General features: G+C 44.6%; 1 protein-coding gene across 1 annotated transcript in view; it reads right to left on the bottom strand.

Annotated features, from left to right (window-relative positions):
• Positions 1-20,197, bottom strand: part of LOC121556643 (unconventional myosin-X-like) — a 294,837-nt gene that overhangs the window by 17,084 nt on the left and 257,556 nt on the right. The window contains exons 28-35 of the mRNA XM_045206479.1: positions 19,158-19,251; positions 17,007-17,205; positions 15,330-15,518; positions 13,184-13,341; positions 12,846-12,969; positions 12,352-12,649; positions 5,117-5,324; positions 4,624-4,760 (exon numbers count right to left, since the gene is read on the bottom strand). Coding sequence (XP_045062414.1) covers positions 4,624-4,760; positions 5,117-5,324; positions 12,352-12,649; positions 12,846-12,969; positions 13,184-13,341; positions 15,330-15,518; positions 17,007-17,205; positions 19,158-19,251 — 1,407 coding nt within the window. The remainder of the gene's footprint in view (positions 1-4,623; positions 4,761-5,116; positions 5,325-12,351; positions 12,650-12,845; positions 12,970-13,183; positions 13,342-15,329; positions 15,519-17,006; positions 17,206-19,157; positions 19,252-20,197) is intronic.

The raw sequence follows: 20,197 nt of genomic DNA on the forward strand, positions 1-20,197 counted from the left end.
TTACATGAAATCCAAATAAAAATCAATTTAAATTACAGGTTGTAATGCAACAAAATAGGCAAAACGCCAAGGGGGATGAATACTTTTGCAAGGCACTGTATGTGTCATGATGATTGCTGATATCTCTCTGTGGCCTGGTCTCTGCCTGGTCCCAGATCCGTTTGGGCTGTCTTGTTAACACCACAGCAGCATGACAATGACCATAGGAGCAAGAAACACATACAAGGCTCTCCCTAGCCCTCCCTTTGGCAAATCTGACCATAACTTTATCCTCCTGATTCCTGCTTACAAGCAAAAACTCAAACAGGAAGTACCAGGTACTCGGTCAATAAAAAAGTGGTCCTATGAAGCGGATGCTAAGCTACAGGACTGTTTCGCTAGCACAGACTGGAATATGTTCCACGATTCATCAAGTTACTGATTGAACAAATCCTCACTTATCAGTATCTGCAATTTGGCAGTACGCCCAGACCTTGTTTTGAGAACGAAAGATATCTCAGTTTCAAGGTCTCAGCTTAGAGAGAAGAAGCCTCGTGAGGTATTGGTCTCACATGTTATGAACCAGTATTGGTCGGTCACATGAATGAAACAAAATGGTAATGATGAATTAATTATGCTAAATCATGCAAACTTGTCTGTGTATAGCCGTATATAAGACAACTGCTGGGACTGCCCCGGCAGAGCTCCTGTTGGTTGGAACCTCTCCAGCGCACTGATAATAAACAATGATTCATTTAAGATTAACTTTGAGTGTCCCTAGTGGTAATTTCCACGACACACATACAGTATTTAACCCCTTTTTTGGGGTTGGCACATAACTACCTTCATACTTCCATTCGTTTTTTAAAACCGGTACCGGATACATTCAGAGGAGTCCCATGACACTTGTGGGGGTCGCAGAGCAAAACAGAGAACATCATCGTGTTCGTGAGAATCCCATTAGTTTGTAGCCCACACAGTTCAGACGCTACCAATCAGAAGATGGCACATCGACGGTACCAACTTCAGACGAGTCCCCTGACACTTGAGAGTCTCCCCTTTCCATAGAGTGGTCACAATAGTTTGTAGGCCAAACCGTTCGGACGCCACAGACGTTTTCGTGAGACAACCGATTTTCGGAACGTCTCATGGTCTGACAACCACCTCTCTAGATCTGCCACCTTTCACCGCAGCTGTGGAAGTGCGACATCGGCGGATGAAGTGGATTGTGGTCCATTATGTTGTTGCTAAAGCGACAGAGACAACACAGGTATTGTGGTTAGTGATAGGTCCTCTGTAGCTCAATTGGTAGAGCATGGCGCTTGTAACGCCAGGGTAGTGGGTTCGATCCCCGGGACCACCCATACGTAAAAATGTATGCACACATGACTGTAAGTCGCTTTGGATAAAAGCGTCTGCTAAATGCCATATTATTATTATATTATTGAAACGCATCCAATGCAAAAATCGGTATCTGTAGCTTAAACTGACGGATTTTATGGGGATCGACTCTATTGGGTTAATAAGACGCCGTTTTTCCCACAGTGACCGTACGTACATATCCCAACCAGAAGCCATGGATTACAGGCAATGAGCTAAAGGCTAGTGTTGCCACTTTCAAGGAGCGGGACACTAACCCGGACGCGTATAAGAAATCCTGCTATGCCCTCCGACGAACCATCAAACAGGCAAAGCATCAATACAGGACTAAGATTGAATCCTACTACGCCGGCTCTGATGCTCGTCGGATGTGGCAGGGCTTGCAAACTATCATGGATTACAAAGAGAAACCCAGCCGCGAGCTGCCCAGTGACGTGAGCCTACCAGACGAGCTAAATGCCTTCTATGTTTGCTTCGAGGCAAGCAACACTGAACCATGCATGAGAGCACCAGCTGTTCCGGGCGACTGTGTGATCTCGCTATCTCACTACCATCGGCTACGGTTAAGATTCACAGGGCCAGATGGATTACCAGGACGCGCACTCAGAGCACTGATTAGATAGCAAGTGTCTTCACTGACATTTTCAACCTCTCCCTGACTGAGTCTGTAATACCAACTTGTTTCAAGCAGACCACCATAGTCCCTGTGCCCAAGAACTCCAAGATAACCTGTCTAAATGACTATGGCCCAATAGCACTCACATCTGTAGCTTCTAAATACTTTGAAAGGCTGGTCATGGCTCACATCAACACCATCATCCCAGACACCCTGGACCCACTCCAATTCACATACCGCCCCAACAGATCCACAGATGACGCAATCTCTATTGCTTGGCATCCAGCCGCAAGGCGCTACAGAGGGTAATGCGTACGGCCCAGTACATCACTGGGGCCAAGCTTCCTGCCATCCAGGACCTCTATACCAGGCAGTGTCAGAGGAAGGCCCTAAAAATGGTCAGACTCAAGCCACCTAAGTCATTGAATGTTCTCTCTGCTACCGCACGGCAAGCGGTACCGATGCACCAAGCCTGGAACCAACAGGACCCTGAAAAGCTTCTACCCCCAAGCCATAAGACTGCTAAATAGTTAACAAAATAGTTACCCGGACTATCTGCACTGACCCTTTTTGCACTCTTTTGACTCATCACATACGCTGCTGCTACTGTCTATTATCTATCCTGTTGTCTAGTCACTTTACCCCTACCTACAGTATACTGCTGCTACTGTCTATTATCTATCCTGTTGTCTAGTCACTTTACCCCTACCTACAGTATACTGCTGCTACTGTCTATTATCTATCCTGTTGCCTAGTCACTTTACCCCTACCTACAGTATACTGCTGCTACTGTCTATTATCTATCCTGTTGTCTAGTCACTTTACCCCTACCTACAGTATACTGCTGCTACTGTCTATTATCTATCCTGTTGTCTAGTCACTTTACCCCCTACCTACAGTATACTGCTGCTACTGTCTATTATCTATCCTGTTGTCTAGTCACTTTACCCCTACCTACAGTATACTGCTGCTACTGTCTATTATCTATCCTGTTGTCTAGTCACTTTACCCCTACCTACAGTATACTGCTGCTACTGTCTATTATCTATCCTGTTGCCTAGTCACTTTACCCTTACCTACAGTATACTGCTGCTACTGTCTATTATCTGTCCTGTTGCCTAGTCACTTTACCCCTACCTACAGTATACTGCTGCTACTGTCTATTATCTATCCTGTTGTCTAGTCACTTTACCCCTACCTACAGTATACTGCTGCTACTGTCTATTATCTATCCTGTTGTCTAGTCACTTTACCCCTACCTACAGTATACTGCTGCTACTGTCTATTATCTATCCTGTTGTCTAGTCCCTTTACCCCTACCTACAGTATACTGCTGCTACTGTCTATTATCTATCCTGTTGCCTAGTCACTTTACCCCTACCTACAGTATACTGCTGCTACTGTCTTTTATCTATCCTGTTGCCTAGTCACTTTACCCCTACCTACAGTATACTGCTGCTACTGTCTATTATCTATCCTGTTGCCTAGTCACTTTACCCCTACCTACAGTATACTGCTGCTACTGTCTATTATCTATCCTGTTGCCTAGTCACTTTACCCCTACCTACAGTATACTGCTGCTACTGTCTATTATCTATCCTGTTGTCTAGTCCCTTTACCCCTACCTACAGTATACTGCTGCTACTGTCTATTATCTATCCTGTTGTCTAGTCACTTTACCCCTACCTATATGTACATATCTACTTCAATTACCTCGTACCCCTACACATCGTCTCGGTACTGGTACCCTGTGTATATAGCCAAGTTATTACCACGTACCCCTGCACATCGTCTCGGTACTGGTATCCTGTGTATATAGCCAAGTTATTACCTCGTACCCCTGCACATCGTCTCGGTACTGGTACCCTGTGTATATAGCCAAGTTATTACCTCGCACCCCTGCACATCGTCTCGGTACTGGTACCCTGTGTATATAGCCGTTATTACCCTCGTACCCCTGCACATCGTCTCAGTACTGGTACCCTGTGTATATAGCCAAGTTATTACCTCGTACCCCTGCACATCGTCTCGGTACTGGTACCCTGTGTATATAGCCAAGTTATTACCTCGTACCCCTGCACATCGTCTCAGTACTGGTACCCTGTGTATATAGCCAAGTTATTACCTCGTACCCCTGCACATCGTCTCGGTACTGGTACCCTGTGTATATAGCCAAGTTATCGTTACTCTGTGTATTTATTCCTTTTATTTTTTCAATAATTTGTCTATATTTTTCTGTCTATATTGTTGAGAACGGCACGTAAGAATTTCAATGTTAGTCTACACCTGTTGTTTACCAAGCATGTGACAAATAACATTTGATTTGATTTGACAGCACAAACTGATCAAGGACCAGGCTATTCTCTGTGTTCTCTTCTCTGTGTTCTCTTCTCTGTGTTCTCTTCTCTGTGTTCTCTTATCTGTGTTCTATTCTCTGTGTTCTCTTCTCTGTGTTCTATTCTCTGTGTTCTCTTCTCTGTGTTCTATTCTCTGTGTTCTATTCTCTGTGTTCTATTCTCTGTGTTCTATTCTCTGTGTTCTATTCTCTGTGTTCTATTCTCTGTGTTCTATTCTCTGTGTTCTATTCTCTGTGTTCCATTATCTGTGTTCTATTCTCTGTAAATCTATCTGACAAGCTGAACACTCACCTCTCGAACTTGGCGAGTACGTCAGCCACGATGACTCTGCTCTCCACAGCCCGGTCCATAGCGTTGTTGTGTTCAAACAGGGCAAACATGTTTCTACTGTCCTCCATGGCCAGGCCTCGGATCAACTTCTCCACCACCTGGGGACAGGCAGGACAGAGGGACAATAAGACATCTGACTAAACCTAACCACCTGGACACAGGCAGGACAGAGGGACAATAAGACATCTGACTAAACCTAACCACCTGGACACCGCAAAGCACACAGAGATACTTAAAGGGGCAATCTGGGAGTTAAAAAACAACTAAACTGACACCCCGCCACTAAACAGCTGAGGGAGGTGGGTGGAGAAAGTTGATGTATGGATTGCCCCTGGCAAAAATTCCTGTATTTTTACAGCTACTACTCCTTGTGGAAAACATACTTTTTCTTGTATAATCCACAGAACTGGACATACGACAGAACAACGCGTCAGAGCAGAGCAGCATTAGTTACCTCTCCGGCGGTGGTGTGTGAGTTGATGGAGATCTTGCAGGATCCTCCTCCATGGCAGTAGACCGTAGTAGCCATTTCCTGCCTGGTCAGTAGGGCTACGATCTCCTCCTGAGACGGAACATACTCCCTGACCTTGGTCCTCTTCAGAGACTCACCTATGAAATGGGCAAACATGTCCACCTCTGTTCCAGGAAACTGCTCCTTCACCCTGGAGAAGAACACACAAACAGACAGAGGGTTACTGAGGTGGAGGATGAGCATACAAATCAATCATAGAAAATACGGCACTTTTTACTAGAAGCTATAGGAAGGGAACACATTCTGCTAACTAGAAGCTATAGGAAGGGAACACATTCTGCTAACTAGAAGCTATAGGAAGGGAACACATTCTGCTAACTAGAAGCTATAGGAAGGGAACACATTCTGCTAACTAGAAGCTATAGGAAGGGAACACATTCTGCTAACTAGAAGCTATAGGAAGGGAACACATTCTGCTAACTAGAAGCTATAGGAAGGGAACACATTCTGCTAACTAGAAGCTATAGGAAGGGAACACATTCTGCTAACTAGAAGCTATAGGAAGGGAACACATTCTGCTAACTAGAAGCTATAGGAAGGGAACACATTCTGCTAACTAGAAGCTATAGGAAGGGAACACATTCTGCTAACTAGAAGCTATAGGAAGGGAACACATTCTGCTAACTAGAAGCTATAGGAAGGGAACACATTCTGCTAACTAGAAGCTATAGGAAGGGAACACATTCTGCTAACTAGAAGCTATAGGAAGGGAACACATTCTGCTAACTAGAAGCTATAGGAAGGGAACACATTCTGCTAACTAGAAGCTATAGGAAGGGAACACATTCTGCTAACTAGAAGCTATAGGAAGGGAACACATTCTGCTAACTAGAAGCTATAGGAAGGGAACACATTCTGCTAACTAGAAGCTATAGGAAGGGAACACATTCCTCTTGAGGCTCTGAGAATAACATTGATGTTGAATTTGAACACGGACACGTGTTCCCACTATTAAAACCTACCCGCTTTGAGGATAACACAGTGCCAGCGACGCGGCCAGCAATCAAGGACTGTGTGCTCTCCTTCTCCGTTCCCGATGTGAGTAAGACATTAAAGCGCGTTAACCCTTACAAGGCTGCCGGCCCAGACGGCATCCCTAGCCGCGTTCTCAGAGCATGCGCAGACCAGCTGGCTGGATTGTTTACGGACATATTCAATCTCTCCCTATCCCAGTCTGCTGTCCCCACTTGCTTCAAGATGGCCACCATTGTTCCTGTACCCAAGAAAGCAAAGGTAACTGAACTAAATGACTATCGCCCCGTAGCACTCACCTCTGTCATCATAAAGAAGCTAGTTGCTTTGAGAAGCTAGTTAAGGATCATATCACCTCTACCTTACCTGTCACCCTAGACCCACTTCAATTTGCATACCGCCCCAATAGATCCACAGATGATGCAATCGCCATCGCACTGCATGCTGTTCATTGACTATAGCTCAGCGTTCAGCACCATAGTACCCTCCAAGCTCATCATTAAGCTCAAGGACCTGTGTCTGAACCCCGCCCTGTGCAACTGGGTCCTGGACTTCCTGACGGGCCGCCCCCAGGTGGTGAAGGTAGGAAACAACACCTCCAGTACACTGATCCTCAACACTGGGGCCCCACGAGGGTGCGTGCTCAGCCCCCTCCTGTACTCCCTGTTCACCCATGACTGCGTGGCCAGGCACGCCTCCAACTCAATCATCAAGTTTGCAGACGACACAACAGTAGTAGGCTTGATTACCAACAATGACGAGACAGCCTACAGGGAGGAGGTGAGGGCCCTGGGAGTGTGGTGCCAGGAAAATAACCTCTCACTCAACGTCAACAAAACAAAGGAGATGATCGTGGACTTCAGGAGACAGCAGAGAGAGCATGCCCCTATCCACATCAACAAGACCGCAGTGGAGAAGGTGAAAAGCTTCAAGTTCCTCGGCGTACACATCACCCACCATCTTCAGGAGAATTAAGAAATCGGCTTGGCCCCTAAGACCCTCACAAACCTTTACAGATGCACAATTGAGAGCATCCTGTTGGGCTGTATCACCGCCTGGTACGGCAACTGCACCGCTCGCAACCACAGGGCTCTCCAGAGGGTGGTGCGGTCTGCCCAACGCATCACCGGGGGCAAACTACCTGCCCTCCAGGACACCTACAGCACCCGATGTCACAGGACGGCCAAAAAGATAATCAAGGACATCAACCACCCGAGCCACGGCCTGTTCACCCCGCTATCATCCTGAAGGCGAGGTCAGTACAGGTGCATCAAAGCTGGCACAGAGAGACTGAAAAACAGCTTCTATCACAAGGCCATCAGACTATTAAATAGCCACCACTAGCCGGCCTCCACCCAGTTACTCAACCCTGCACCTTAGAGGCTGCTGCCCTATATACATAGACATGGAATCACTGGCCACTTTAATAATGGAACACTGGTCACTTTAATAATGTTTACATACTGTTTTACTCATTTCATATGTATATACTGCATTCTACTGTATTCTAGTCAATGCCATTCCGACATTGCTCATCCTAATATTTATGTATTTCTTAATTCCATTCTTTTACTTTTAGATGTGTGTGTATTGTTGTGAATTGTTAGATACTACTGCACTGTTGGAGCTAGGAACACAAGCATTTCGCTACACCCGCAAAACATCTGCTAAATATGTGTATGTGACCAATAACATTTGATTTGATTTGATTTGATAAGTGTAAGAAATAGACTACTGGGGTATTCAATAAATAAGTTGTTTCATCTAACATTTCCAAGCAAGAATGCATGATTCCATATATTTTGATGTGCAACCTAATCCACTGATTGTCATGAATTTCGGGTTGACAATTAGACTATAGTTAACTCCAAAAAGTTTTGGGACACTGTAAAGTCCATGGAGAATAAGAGCACCTCCTCCCAACTGCCCACTGCACTGAGGCTAGGAAACACTGTCACCACCGATAAATCTACAATAATCGAGAATTTCAACAAGCATTTTGCTACGGCTGGCCATGCTTTCCACCTGGCTACCACTACCCCGGCCACCAGCTCTGCACCCTCCGCTGCAACTTGCCCATACCCCCCCTGCTTCTCCTTCACTCAAATTCAGACAGCTGATGTTCTGAAAGAGCTGCACAATCTGGACCCCTACAAATCAGCTGGGCTAGACAATCTGGACCCTTTCTTTCTAAAATTAGCAGCCGAAATTGTAGCAACCCCTATTACTAGCCTGTTCAACCTCTCTTTCGTATCATCTGAGATCTCCAGAGATTGGAAAGCTGCCGCGGTCATCCCCCTCTTCAAAGGGGGTGACACTCTAGATCCAAACTGTTACAGACCTATATCCATCCTGCCCTGCCTTTCGAAACTATTTGAAAGCCAAGTTAACAAACAGATCACCGACCATTTCCAATCCCACCGTACCTTCTCCGCTATGCAATCCGGTTTCCGAGCTGGTCATGGGTGCACCTCAGCCACGCTCAAGGTCCTAAACGATATTATTAACGCGATCGATAAAAGACAGTACTGTGCAGCCGTCTTCATCGACCTGGCCAAGGCTTTCGACTCTGTCAACCACCGCATTCTTATTGGCAGACTAAATAGCCTTGGTTTCTCTAATGACTGCCTCGCCTGGTTCACCAACTACTTCTCAGATAGAGTTCAATGTGTCAAATCGGAGGGCCTGTTGTCTGGACCTCTGGCAGTCTCTATGGGGGTGCCACAGGGTTCAATTCTCGGTCCGACTCTATTCTCTGTGTATATCAATGATGCCGCTCTTGCTGCTGGTGACTCTCAGATCCACCTCTACGCAGACGACACCATTTTGTATACATCTGGCCCTTCATTGGACACTGTGTTAACAAACCTCCAAACGAGCTTCAATGCCATACAACACTCCTTCCGTAGCCTCCAACTGCTCTTAAACACTAGTAAAACTAAATGCATGCTCTTCAACCGAACGCTGCTTGCACCCGCCCACCCGACTAGAATCACTACTCTCGGCGGGTCTGACCTAGAGTATGTGGACAACTACAAATACCTAGGTGTCTGGTTAGACTGTAAACTCTCCTTCCAGACTCACATTAAGCATCTCCAATCAAAAGTTAGATCTAGAATCGGCTTCCTATTTCGCAAACAAAGCCTCCTTCACTCATGCTGCCAAACATGCCCTCGTAAAACTGACTATCCTACCGATCCTTGACTTCGGCGATGTAATTTACAAAATAGCCTCCAACACCCTACTCAGCAAATTGGATGTAGTCTATCACAGTGCCATCCGTTTTGTCACCAAAGCCCCATACACTACCCACCACTGTGACCTGTACGCTCTTGTTGGCTGGCCCTCACTACATATTCGTCGCCAAACCCACTGGCTCCAGGTCATCTATAAATCACTGCTAGGCAAATCCCGGTCTTATCTTAGCTCATTGGTCACCATAGCAACACCCACCCGTAGTCTGCGCTCCAGCAGGTATATCTCACTGGTCATCCCCAAAGCCAACACCTCCTTTGGCCGCCATTCCTTCCAGTTCTCTGCTGCCAATGACTGGAACGAATTGCAAAAATCTCTGAAGCTGGAGACTCTTATCTCCCTCACTAACTTTAAGCATCAGTTGTCAGAGCACCTTACCGATCACTGCACCTGTACACAGCCCATCTGAAATTAGCGCACCCAACTACCTCATCCCTATATTGTTATTTATTTTGCTCATTTGCACCCCAGTTTCTCTATTTGCACATCATCTTCTGCACATCTATCACTCCAGTGTTAATACTCAATTGTAATTATTTTGCACTATGGCCTATTTATTGCCTTACCTCCATAACTTACTACATTTGCACACACTGTATATATATTTTCTGTTGTATTTTTTGACATTATGTTTTGTTTTACCCCATATGTAACTCTGTGTTGTTGTTTTTATCGCACTGCTTTGCTTTATCTTGGCCAGGTCGCAGTTGTAAATGAGAACTTGTTCTCAACTGGCTTACCTGGTTAAATAAAGGTTAAATAAAAAAAATTAAAAAATTGATAAATCACATTTGACAGTCAAAAAAGGACTTTTTTTGTTCAATAGAGATGAATTACATACATCTTTATGTACACTAACTAATATCATAGGCTAATTAAGTTGGGATGCACCACCTGAGGAAGTGGAAGCATGAATTACAGTAAATATAATACGCACTGCTAGTAGCCATGCATTCATCCAACAGTAAGTTGAATGTCCTAAAGAAACGTGCAGTTATAGGCTACTAACCATGAGTCCTATAGTGGCTTGTGAAAGTATTCACCCCCTTGGCATTTTTCCTATTTTGTTGCCTTACAACCTGGAATTAAAATTGATTTTTTGGGGGGTTGTATCATTTGATTAACACCACATGCCTACCACTTTGAAGATGCAAAATATTTTTTATCGTGAAACAAACAAGAAAATAAGACAACAAAACAGAAAACTTGAGCGTGCATAACTATTTACCCCCCCAAAGTCAATACTTTGTAGAGCCACCTTTTGCAGCAATTACAGCTGCAAGTCTCTTGGGGTATGTCTCTATAAGCTTGGCACATGTAGCCACTGGGATTTCTGCCCATTCTTCAAGGCAAAACTGCTCCAGCTCCTTCAAGTTGGATGGGTTCCGCTGGTGTACAGCAATCTTTAAGTCATACCACAGATTCTCAATTGGATTGAGGTCTGGGTTTTGACTAGGCCATTCCAAGACATTTAAATGTTTCCCCTTAAACCACTCGAGTGTTGCTTTAGCAGTATGCTTAGGGTCATTGTCCTGCTGGAAGGTGAACCTCCGTCCAAGTCTCAAATCTCTGGAAGACTGAAACAGGTTTCCCTCAAGAATTTCCCTGTATTTAGCGCCATCCATCATTCCTTCAATTCTGACCAGCTTCCCAGTCCCTGCCGATGAAAAACATCCTCACAGCATGATGCTGCCACCACCATGTTTCACTGTGGGAATGGTGTTCTCAGGTTGATGAGAGGTGTTGGGTTTGCTCCAGACATAGCGTTTTCCTTGATGGCCAAAAAGCTAAATTTTAGTCTCATCTGACCAGAGTACCTTCTTCCATATGTTTGGGGAGTCTCCCACATGCCTTTTGGCTAACACCAAACGTGTTTGCTTATTTATTTCTTTAAGCAGTGGCTTTTTTCTGGCCTCTCTTCCGTAAAGCCCAGCTCTGTGGAGTGTACGGCTTAAAGTGGTCCTATGGACAGATACTCCAATCTCCGCTGTGGAGCTTTGCAGCTCCTTCAGGGTTATCTTTGGTGTATTTTTTGCCTCTCTGATTAATGCCCTCCTTGCCTGGTCTGTGAGTTTTGGTGGGCGGCCCTCTCTTGGCAGGTTTGTTGTGGTGCCATATTCTTTCCATTTTTTAATAATGGATTTAATGGTGCTCCGTGGGATGTTCAAAGTTTCGGATATGTTTTTATAACCCAACCCTGATCTGTACTTCTCCACAACTTTGTCCCTGACCTGTTTGGAGAGCTCCTTGGTCTTCATGGTGCCGCTTGCTTGGTGGTGCCCCTTGCTTAGTGGTGTTGCAGACTCTGGGGCCTTTCAGAACAGGTGTTTTGAAACAAGTTATTTTTTTAATTTCACTTCACCAATTTGGACTATTTTGTGTCTGTCCATTACATGAAATCCAAATACAAATCCATTTAAATTACAGGTTGTAATGCAACAAAATAGGAAAAACGCCAAGGGGGATGAATACTTTAGCAAGGCGCTGTACTTAGTCAGTAAAGGCCAGTGCGCCGCTCCATATCTCAAAGTCATATCAAATATCTTGGTTTTAAAATAGTTGCTATTGAGCTGAATTTTGAGAGTTGAGAAAAAATATATACCTACAGAAAGCTGAGACCCTCTCTTCAACAGGGACAAGGGGATGAAGCGTCCAACGCTGTGTTTTCCCCGCAATTGCGTTTTGAAATGTTATATGCATAGAACTTGAGGTAAAAGTACCTTTTAAGGTGGAACTTGTGGTAAAAGTACCCTTTGAGGTGGAACCTGAGGTAAAAGTACCATTTAAGGTGGAACTTGAGATAAAAGTACCCTTTAAGTTGGAACTTGTGGTAAAAGTACCTTTTAAGGTGGAACTTGAGGTAAAAGTACCTTTTAAGGTGGAACCTGAGGTAAAAGTAACTTTTAAGGTGGAACCTGAGGTAAAAGTACCTTTTAAGGTGGAACCTGAGGTAGCGCACGATGCCCCGGCTGGGCAGGAAGGTACAGCTCATACAGGTGAGGAGGTGCCAGTGGGCACGATTGGCTGAGCTGTTGGGCTGAGGCACGTGATTGGTCTGTTTGATGAGCTGACAGTAGACCTCGTCTCGGAGCAGGCGCAGGTCGTGGCAGGTCTGGAGGATGCCCTGGATGATGGGCACCGGGTCGGACACTGCCTCCATCTCCTGCAGAGAGTTGAAGATCTTCACTGCCTCGTCCTGCAGGCTGGCATAGCCCTTCTCCTTTTGGACTGTGGAGAGAGCGAGAGAGAGAGTGAAAGAGAAAGAGAGAGTTACGGTGGTCACTGCTTTATGCATTTAATTTCTAGCAGAATGGTTGATACAATTGTAGTCAAGTATATGCTTGAGACCCTTTGCTCCACTAGGAGCTAAAATAAGTAAATCAAGTCCTTGCAGTGTAAAATATAAACTAGGTGAACAACTCACGGTGGATGTTGACCTCCCCATAAGGCAGAGGCAGCAGGGGGGAGTGGAGGGGGTGCTGGGTATATCTGAGGATAGGGTTCCTCCAGTACATCTGCTCCACAGCCTCCACGTTCAGACTGCTCTCCTGGGGGGGACAAAGGTCAGGGGTTAAAGGTCAAAAGTCAGAGGTATGCCTCTATTTCCTTCATCATCACTAGCATCTCTTGAGCCTGGTCCCTCACTTTGTAGCCACAATATAACAATGACATAGAAGTTGGCAAAACAAACAGATCTGGGACCAGGCTTCATCTGACATAAAATGACCACATCTCAGTATGCAGGCTGGTGATTGGCTGTACCTTGATGTCCCTGATGAGTTGCTGTGTGGGTGTCTCTATGGGAACCTTGCTGTCAATCGCCCCCTGCATGGCCGACGCCCAGCGCATAGCCTCGTTCAGTAGTTTGGTGTAGAGGTGGTACGAGTGTTTACGGCCGTGGACGACGATGTTCCAGTAACCTGGGGGGGAGAGACAGGAAGGAAGTTTAAGATTTAGCATCACAAAAAAAAAATGGCACCCTTTTTCCTATGTAGTTCACTATTTTGACACATACTGAGTGATTCAAGTAGCATTCAAGTAGTAGGATAGCACAGCATTCTTAGGGTAATATATATCTACAGTGCCTTCGGAAAGTATTCAGACCCCTTGACTTTTTCCACATTTTGTTAAGTTACAGCCTTATTCTAAAATTCATTAAATCGTTTTTTCCCCTCATCAATCTACACACAATACCCCATGATGTCAAAGCAAAAACAGTTTTTTAGAAATGTTTGCAAATGTATTAAAAATAAAAAAACGGAAAAATCACATTTACATACGTTTTCAGACCATTTACTCAGTACTTTGTTGAAGCACCTTTGGCAGCGATTACAGCCTCGAGTCTTCTTGGGTATGATGCTACAAGCTTGGCACACCTATTTGGGGAGTTTCTCCCATTCCTCTCTGCAGATCCTCTCAAGATCTGTCAGGTTGGATGGGGAGCGTCGCTGCACAACTATTTTCAGGTCTCTCCAGAGATGTTTGATCGGGTTCAAGTCCGGGCTCTGGCTCGGCCACTCAAGGACATTCAGAGACTTTGTCCCGAAGCCACTCCTGCGTTGTCTTGGCTGTGTGCTTAGGGTTGTTGTGCTGTTGGAAAGTGAACCTTCGCCCCAGTCTGATGTCCTGAGCGCTCTGGAGCAGGTTTTCATCAAGGATCGCTCTGTACTTTGCTCCGTTCATCTTTCCCTCGATCCTGACTAGTCTCCCAGTCCCTGCCGCTGAAAAACATCCCCACAGCATGATGCTGCCACCACCATGCTTCACCATAGGGATGGTGCCAGGTTTTATCCAGACGTGATGCTTGGCATTCAGGCCAAAGAGTTCAATCTTGGTTTCATCAGACCAGAGAATCTTGTTTTTCATGGTCTGAGAGTCTTTAGGTGCCTTTTGGCAAACTCCAAGCGGGCTGTCATGTGCCTTTTACTGAGGAGTGGCTTCCGTCTGGCCACTCCACCATAAAGGCCTGATTGGTGGAGTGCTGCAGAGATGGTTGTCCTTCTGGAAGGTTCTCCCATTTCCACAGAGGAACTCTAGAGCTCTGTCAGAGTGACCATCGGGTTCTTGGTCACCTCCCTGACCAAGGCCCTTCTCCCCCGTTTGCTCCATTTGGCCGGGTGGCCAGCTATAGGAGGAGACTTGGTGGTTCCAAAGTTCTTCCATTCAAGAATGATGGAGGCCACTGTGTTCTTGGGGACCTTCAATGCTGCAGACATTTTTTTCTCGGAGCTCCAAGGACAATTCCTTCGACCTCATGGCTTGGTTTTTGCTCTGACATGCACTGTCAACTGTGGGACCTTATATAGACAGGTGTGTGCCTTTCCAAATCATGTCCAATCAATTGAATCTACCACAGAGGACTCCAATCAAGTTGTAGAAACATCTGAAGAATGATCAATGGGAACAGGATGCACCTGAGCTCAATTTCGAGTCTCATAGCAAAGGGTCTGAATACTTATGTAACTAAGGTATTTCTGTTTTTTACTTTTAGTGAATTAGCAAAAGTTTCTAAAAACCTGTTTTCGCTTTGTTATTACGGGGTATTGTGTATAGACTGCTGAGGATTTTTATTTATTTAATCCATTGTAGAATAAGGCTGTAACGTAACAGAATGTGGAAAAGGTCAAGGGGTCTGAATACTTTCCGAAGGCACTGTATATATGTGATGATATGGTGGACAGATACATACTTGATGGAATGCATTAGCCTGGTCCCAGATGTGTTTGTGTTGTCTTGACAACTCCTATGGTCATTGTGACTAATAGGAGATGGCAAGACAGCAAAAACACATCTAGGACCAGGCTAGAAATGCATTGTGCAGCACAGACCACTACTCTCCTAAATGGAACCTTACTGCCTACATAGCACACTACTTTTGACCAGAGTCGAATTCTCTGTCTCTACCTACCTGTGTCCTTGAAGACCTTCTCGTCGGGCTGGACCACAGAGCAGAGACTGTTGAGGACCAGGGTCCCCAGCTTGGACATACTGCGCTCTGAAGACTTGTAGTAGTCCAGAGAGTTCGAGGTTAAAACAAACCATCTCTTCTTCAGCTTCAGATTAGTGCTCTTAGCCCTGATCTCCTTGTGTAGCCAACCTGGGAAGAGAGAGAGAAGGGTTAACTATGAGGACACTAAGGTTATGTCCCGTACTGAGAACAGACCACAAACTGACTGTAGAAATAATGATACAGTATATTGGCATATCTATTATAAGATAATCTTTTTCAAAAGGGTAACTCCACTTTTTGCTCAAGTACTGCCCAGTGTAATATCACCTTACAGACACCATACAGGTAATTATGGGTCAGAATGGATACAGGTAAGAATGGATACAGGTACGTATGGGTAAGAATGGATACAGATAAGAATGGATACAGGTAAGAATGGATAAGAATGGATACAGGTTTGTATGGATAAGAATGGATACAAGTACGTATCGATAATGGATACAGGTACGTATGGATAAGAATGGATACAGATAAGAATGGATACAAGTACGTATCGATAAGAATGGATACAGGTACGTATGGGTAAGAATGGATACAGGTAAGAATGGATAAGAATGGATACAGGTAAGAATGGATAAGAATGGATACAGGTAAGAATGGATAAGAATGGATACAGGTAAGAATGGATAAGAATGGATACAGGTAAGAATGGATAAGAATGGATACAGGTAAGAATGGATAAGAATGGATACAGGTTGTATGGATAAGAATGGATACAAGTACGTATCGATAAGAATGGATACAGGTACGTATGGGTAAGAATGGATACAGATAAGAATGGATACAGGTAAGAATGGATAAGAATGGATACAGGTTTGTATGGATAAGAATGGATACAAGTACGTATCGATAATGGATACAGGTACGTATGGATAAGAATGGATACAGATAAGAATGGATACAAGTACGTATCAATAAGAATGGATACAGGTACGTATGGGTAAGAATGGATACAGGTAAGAATGGATAAGAATGGATACAGGTAAGAATGGATAAGAATGGATACAGGTAAGAATGGATAAGAATGGATACAGGTAAGAATGGATAAGAATGGATACAGGTAAGAATGGATAAGAATGGATACAGGTAAGAATGGATAAGAATGGATACAGGTAAGAATGGATAAGAATGGATACAGGTTGTATGGATAAGAATGGATACAAGTATGTATCGATAAGAATGGATACAGGTACGTATGGGTAAGAATGGATACAGATAAGAATGGATACAGGTAAGAATGGATAAGAATGGATACAGGTTTGTATGGATAAGAATGGATACAAGTACGTATCGATAATGGATACAGGTACATATGGATAAGAATGGATACAGATAAGAATGGATACAGGTAAGAATGGATAAGAATGGATACAGGTTTGTATGGATAAGAATGGATACAAGTACGTATCGATAAGAATGGATACAGGTTCGTATGGATAAGAATGGATACAGGTAAGAATGGATACAGGTAAGAATGGATACAGGTACGTATGGATAAGAATGGATACAGGTAAGAATGGATACAGGTAAGAATGGATACAGGTACGTATGGGTACAGGTGAGTATGTCACTAACCTCTGACGAGGAAATCCTGTCCGTCTATTCTGGCGTCTCCTTTAGGTTTCTGCAGCAGGCCGATCCAGTGGTGCATCTCTTCAGGCATCTCAGTGTTGCAGTGGATAACACGGTTAGCAGTGATGATAACAAACGAGTTGGGTCTGTCTGGGTTGTCTGAGGCGCACACAGAGTCGATCAGTCCAACATCCACAGTTCCCTGCAAATATATTTTTTATACAGAATATTGTCATATTGTCAAACATCATGAACACTGCAAGTCTGTAACTCCTAGAGATGGCGATTGATTGATCGACAGTATGGTGGATAATTAATTAATTAGTGATGCTATCCCGTGTTTTACTACTTAGAGAATTGTCTCTGGTTATATGCTAGTGTTTCTAACCTGATACAAACTTGTCTTTGTGTGACTTAGTCACAAGACTGGGCGTATAGCTAAGATCCGTTTGGGTGCGACTGCAGCATGGGAGACATCCCGTGGTTTTACTATCTGCAGGAAGTCAGCTGAATGGAAACTTGCAGGAAGGAGCACATTATAGTGTGAGCTGTGACAAATATAGTTAGACGGTTGAGCCCTCGTGCTATCAACCTCGGGCTATCTTAATCTGCACAGACAAACCAATCGCCTTTTAACCTATGTTCCGCCCCTGTTTCCACATATCTACTAACTGCCACGTAGACAAAAGAGGTGGTACTCGGGCCTACCGAGTGGCGCAGTGGTCTAAGGCACTGCATCGCGGTGCTAGCTGTGCCACTAGAGATCCTGGTTCGAATCCAGGCTCTGTCGTAGCCGGCCGCGACCGGGAGACCCATGGGGCGGCGCACAATTGGTCCAGTGTAGGGGAGGGAATGGCCGGCAGGGATGTAGCTCAGTTGGTAGAGCATGGCGTTTGCAACGCCAGGGTTGTGGGTTCGATTCCCACGGGGGGCCAGTATGAAAAATTAAATAACGTATGCACTCACTAACTGTAAGTCGCTCTGGAAAAAAGCGTCTGCTAAATGACTAAAATGTAAATGTAAAATGTACTCTTTCTATAAAAGCTGAGAGACAACTCTATTCGTTGGGCTTTTCAACTCTGAACTATTTAAGTGATTGTTGATTGCTCAATTTTTGCAAATTCTATAATAAAGTTGGTGTTTGAAGAAATCTACAGTCTCTCTTCTTCTGGTTAGAATTTCCACCACAACAGACAGACAGATCGACAGACAGACAGAAATGTGTTGTTGTTGTCGCTGTTAATTTCATAATTTATACAGTGGGGAGAACAAGTATTTGATACACTGCCGATTTTGTAGGTTTTCCTACTTACAAAGCATGTAGAGGTCTGTAATTTTTATCATAGGTGCACTTCAACTGTGAGAAACTTGCAATAAAATGCAAATGAATTACTTAAAAATCATACAATGTGATTTTCTGGATTTTTGTTTTAGATTCCGTCTCTCACAGTTCTTAATTTTGAAGAAATTAATTTGTTCAAAACTGTTCAACTATTGTCTTTCTCTCTCTTTGAGTCAACTACTCACCACATTTTATGCACTGCAGTGCTAGCTAGCTGTAGCTTATGCTTTCAGTACTAGATTTATTCTCTGATCCTTTGATTGGGTGGACACAGGAGGCTTTTGAGGGGAAAATGGCCAGAATGGAGCAAATGGAATGGCATCAAACCCCTGGAAACCATGTGTTTGATGTATTTGATACCATTCCACTTCTCCCGCTCCAGTTTTTACCACAAGCCTGTTCTCCCCAATTAAGGTGCCACCAATCTCCTGTGGTGGACAACATGTCATTTCATGGTGCAAGAGCTCTGATAGGTTGGAGGACGACCTCCGGAAGTCGTCATAATTACTGTGTAAGTCTATGGAAGGGCGTGAGAAACATGAGCCTCCTATGTTTTGTATTGAAGTCAATGTACCCAGAGGAGGACGAAAAATAGCTGTCCTCCGGCTACACCATGGTGCTACCCTACAGAGGGTTGTTGAGGCTACTGTAGACCATTGCAAAACAGTGTGCTTTAATCAGTTATTTGGTGACATGTGAATATATTTAGAATAGTTTTATCTAAAAAGGATCACTTATAATATTTCACTGTTTTTATTCCTCCCCTTCCTCCTCTGAGGAGCCTCCCCTGATGTGATGGAGGGGATACTGACCACAGCATTCTTGGGGTTTGCCTGCTCATGGTGTATCTCCATCAGCTGTTCTGGACTGGCACTGTGGACACGACTCAGCACGTTGAACCAGCCACTAGAGGGAGAGAATGAGGAGGAGAGAGGTAAGGATTCCACAGAGCAATACACTGGTGGACCACTAGGGGGAAATACAACATCTATACACTGGTGGACCACTAGGGGGTAATACAACATCTACACAACACTGGTGGACCACTAGGGGTAATACAACATCTATACATTATTTTCATAGCAGCATCAAAGGCCCATCCACCAGCTACTAACAGACCCATCCACCAGCTACTAACAGACCCATATACCAGCTACTAACAGACCCATATACCAGCTACTAACAGACACATCCACCAGCTACTAACAGACCCATATACCAGCTACTAACAGACCCATCCACCAGCTACTAACAGACCCATCCACCAGCTACTAACAGACCCATATACCAGCTACTAACAGACCCATCCACCAGCTACTAACAGACCCATACCACACTAACAGACCAACCAGCTACTAACAGACCCATCCACCAGCTACTAACAGACCCATCAACCAGCTACACATCAACCAGCTACTAACAGACCCATATACCAGCTACTAACAGACCCATCCACCAGCTACTAACAGACCCATCCACCAGCTACTAACAGACCCATATACCAGCTACTAACAGACCCATCCACCAGCTACTAACAGACCCATCCACCAGCTACTAACAGACCCATATACCAGCTACTAACAGACCCATATACCAGCTACTAACAGACCCATCCACCAGCTACTAACAGACCCATCCACCAGCTACTAACAGACCCATCCACCAGCTACTAACAGACCCTCTATCTACTCTGTGTAAATGGCATGTGTCTAACAGACTGCTGTCTGATTCTATAGTTCCATGGTGTTGTAGATTAGACCCTGGACAGAACAGGGCTAGACCCTGGACAGAACAGGGCTAGACCCTGGACAGAACAGGGCTAGACCCTGGACAGAACAGGGCTAGAGTCTGG

This window comes from Coregonus clupeaformis, chromosome 23, assembly GCF_020615455.1.
Source record: "Coregonus clupeaformis isolate EN_2021a chromosome 23, ASM2061545v1, whole genome shotgun sequence".
NCBI lineage: Eukaryota > Metazoa > Chordata > Actinopteri > Salmoniformes > Salmonidae > Coregonus > Coregonus clupeaformis.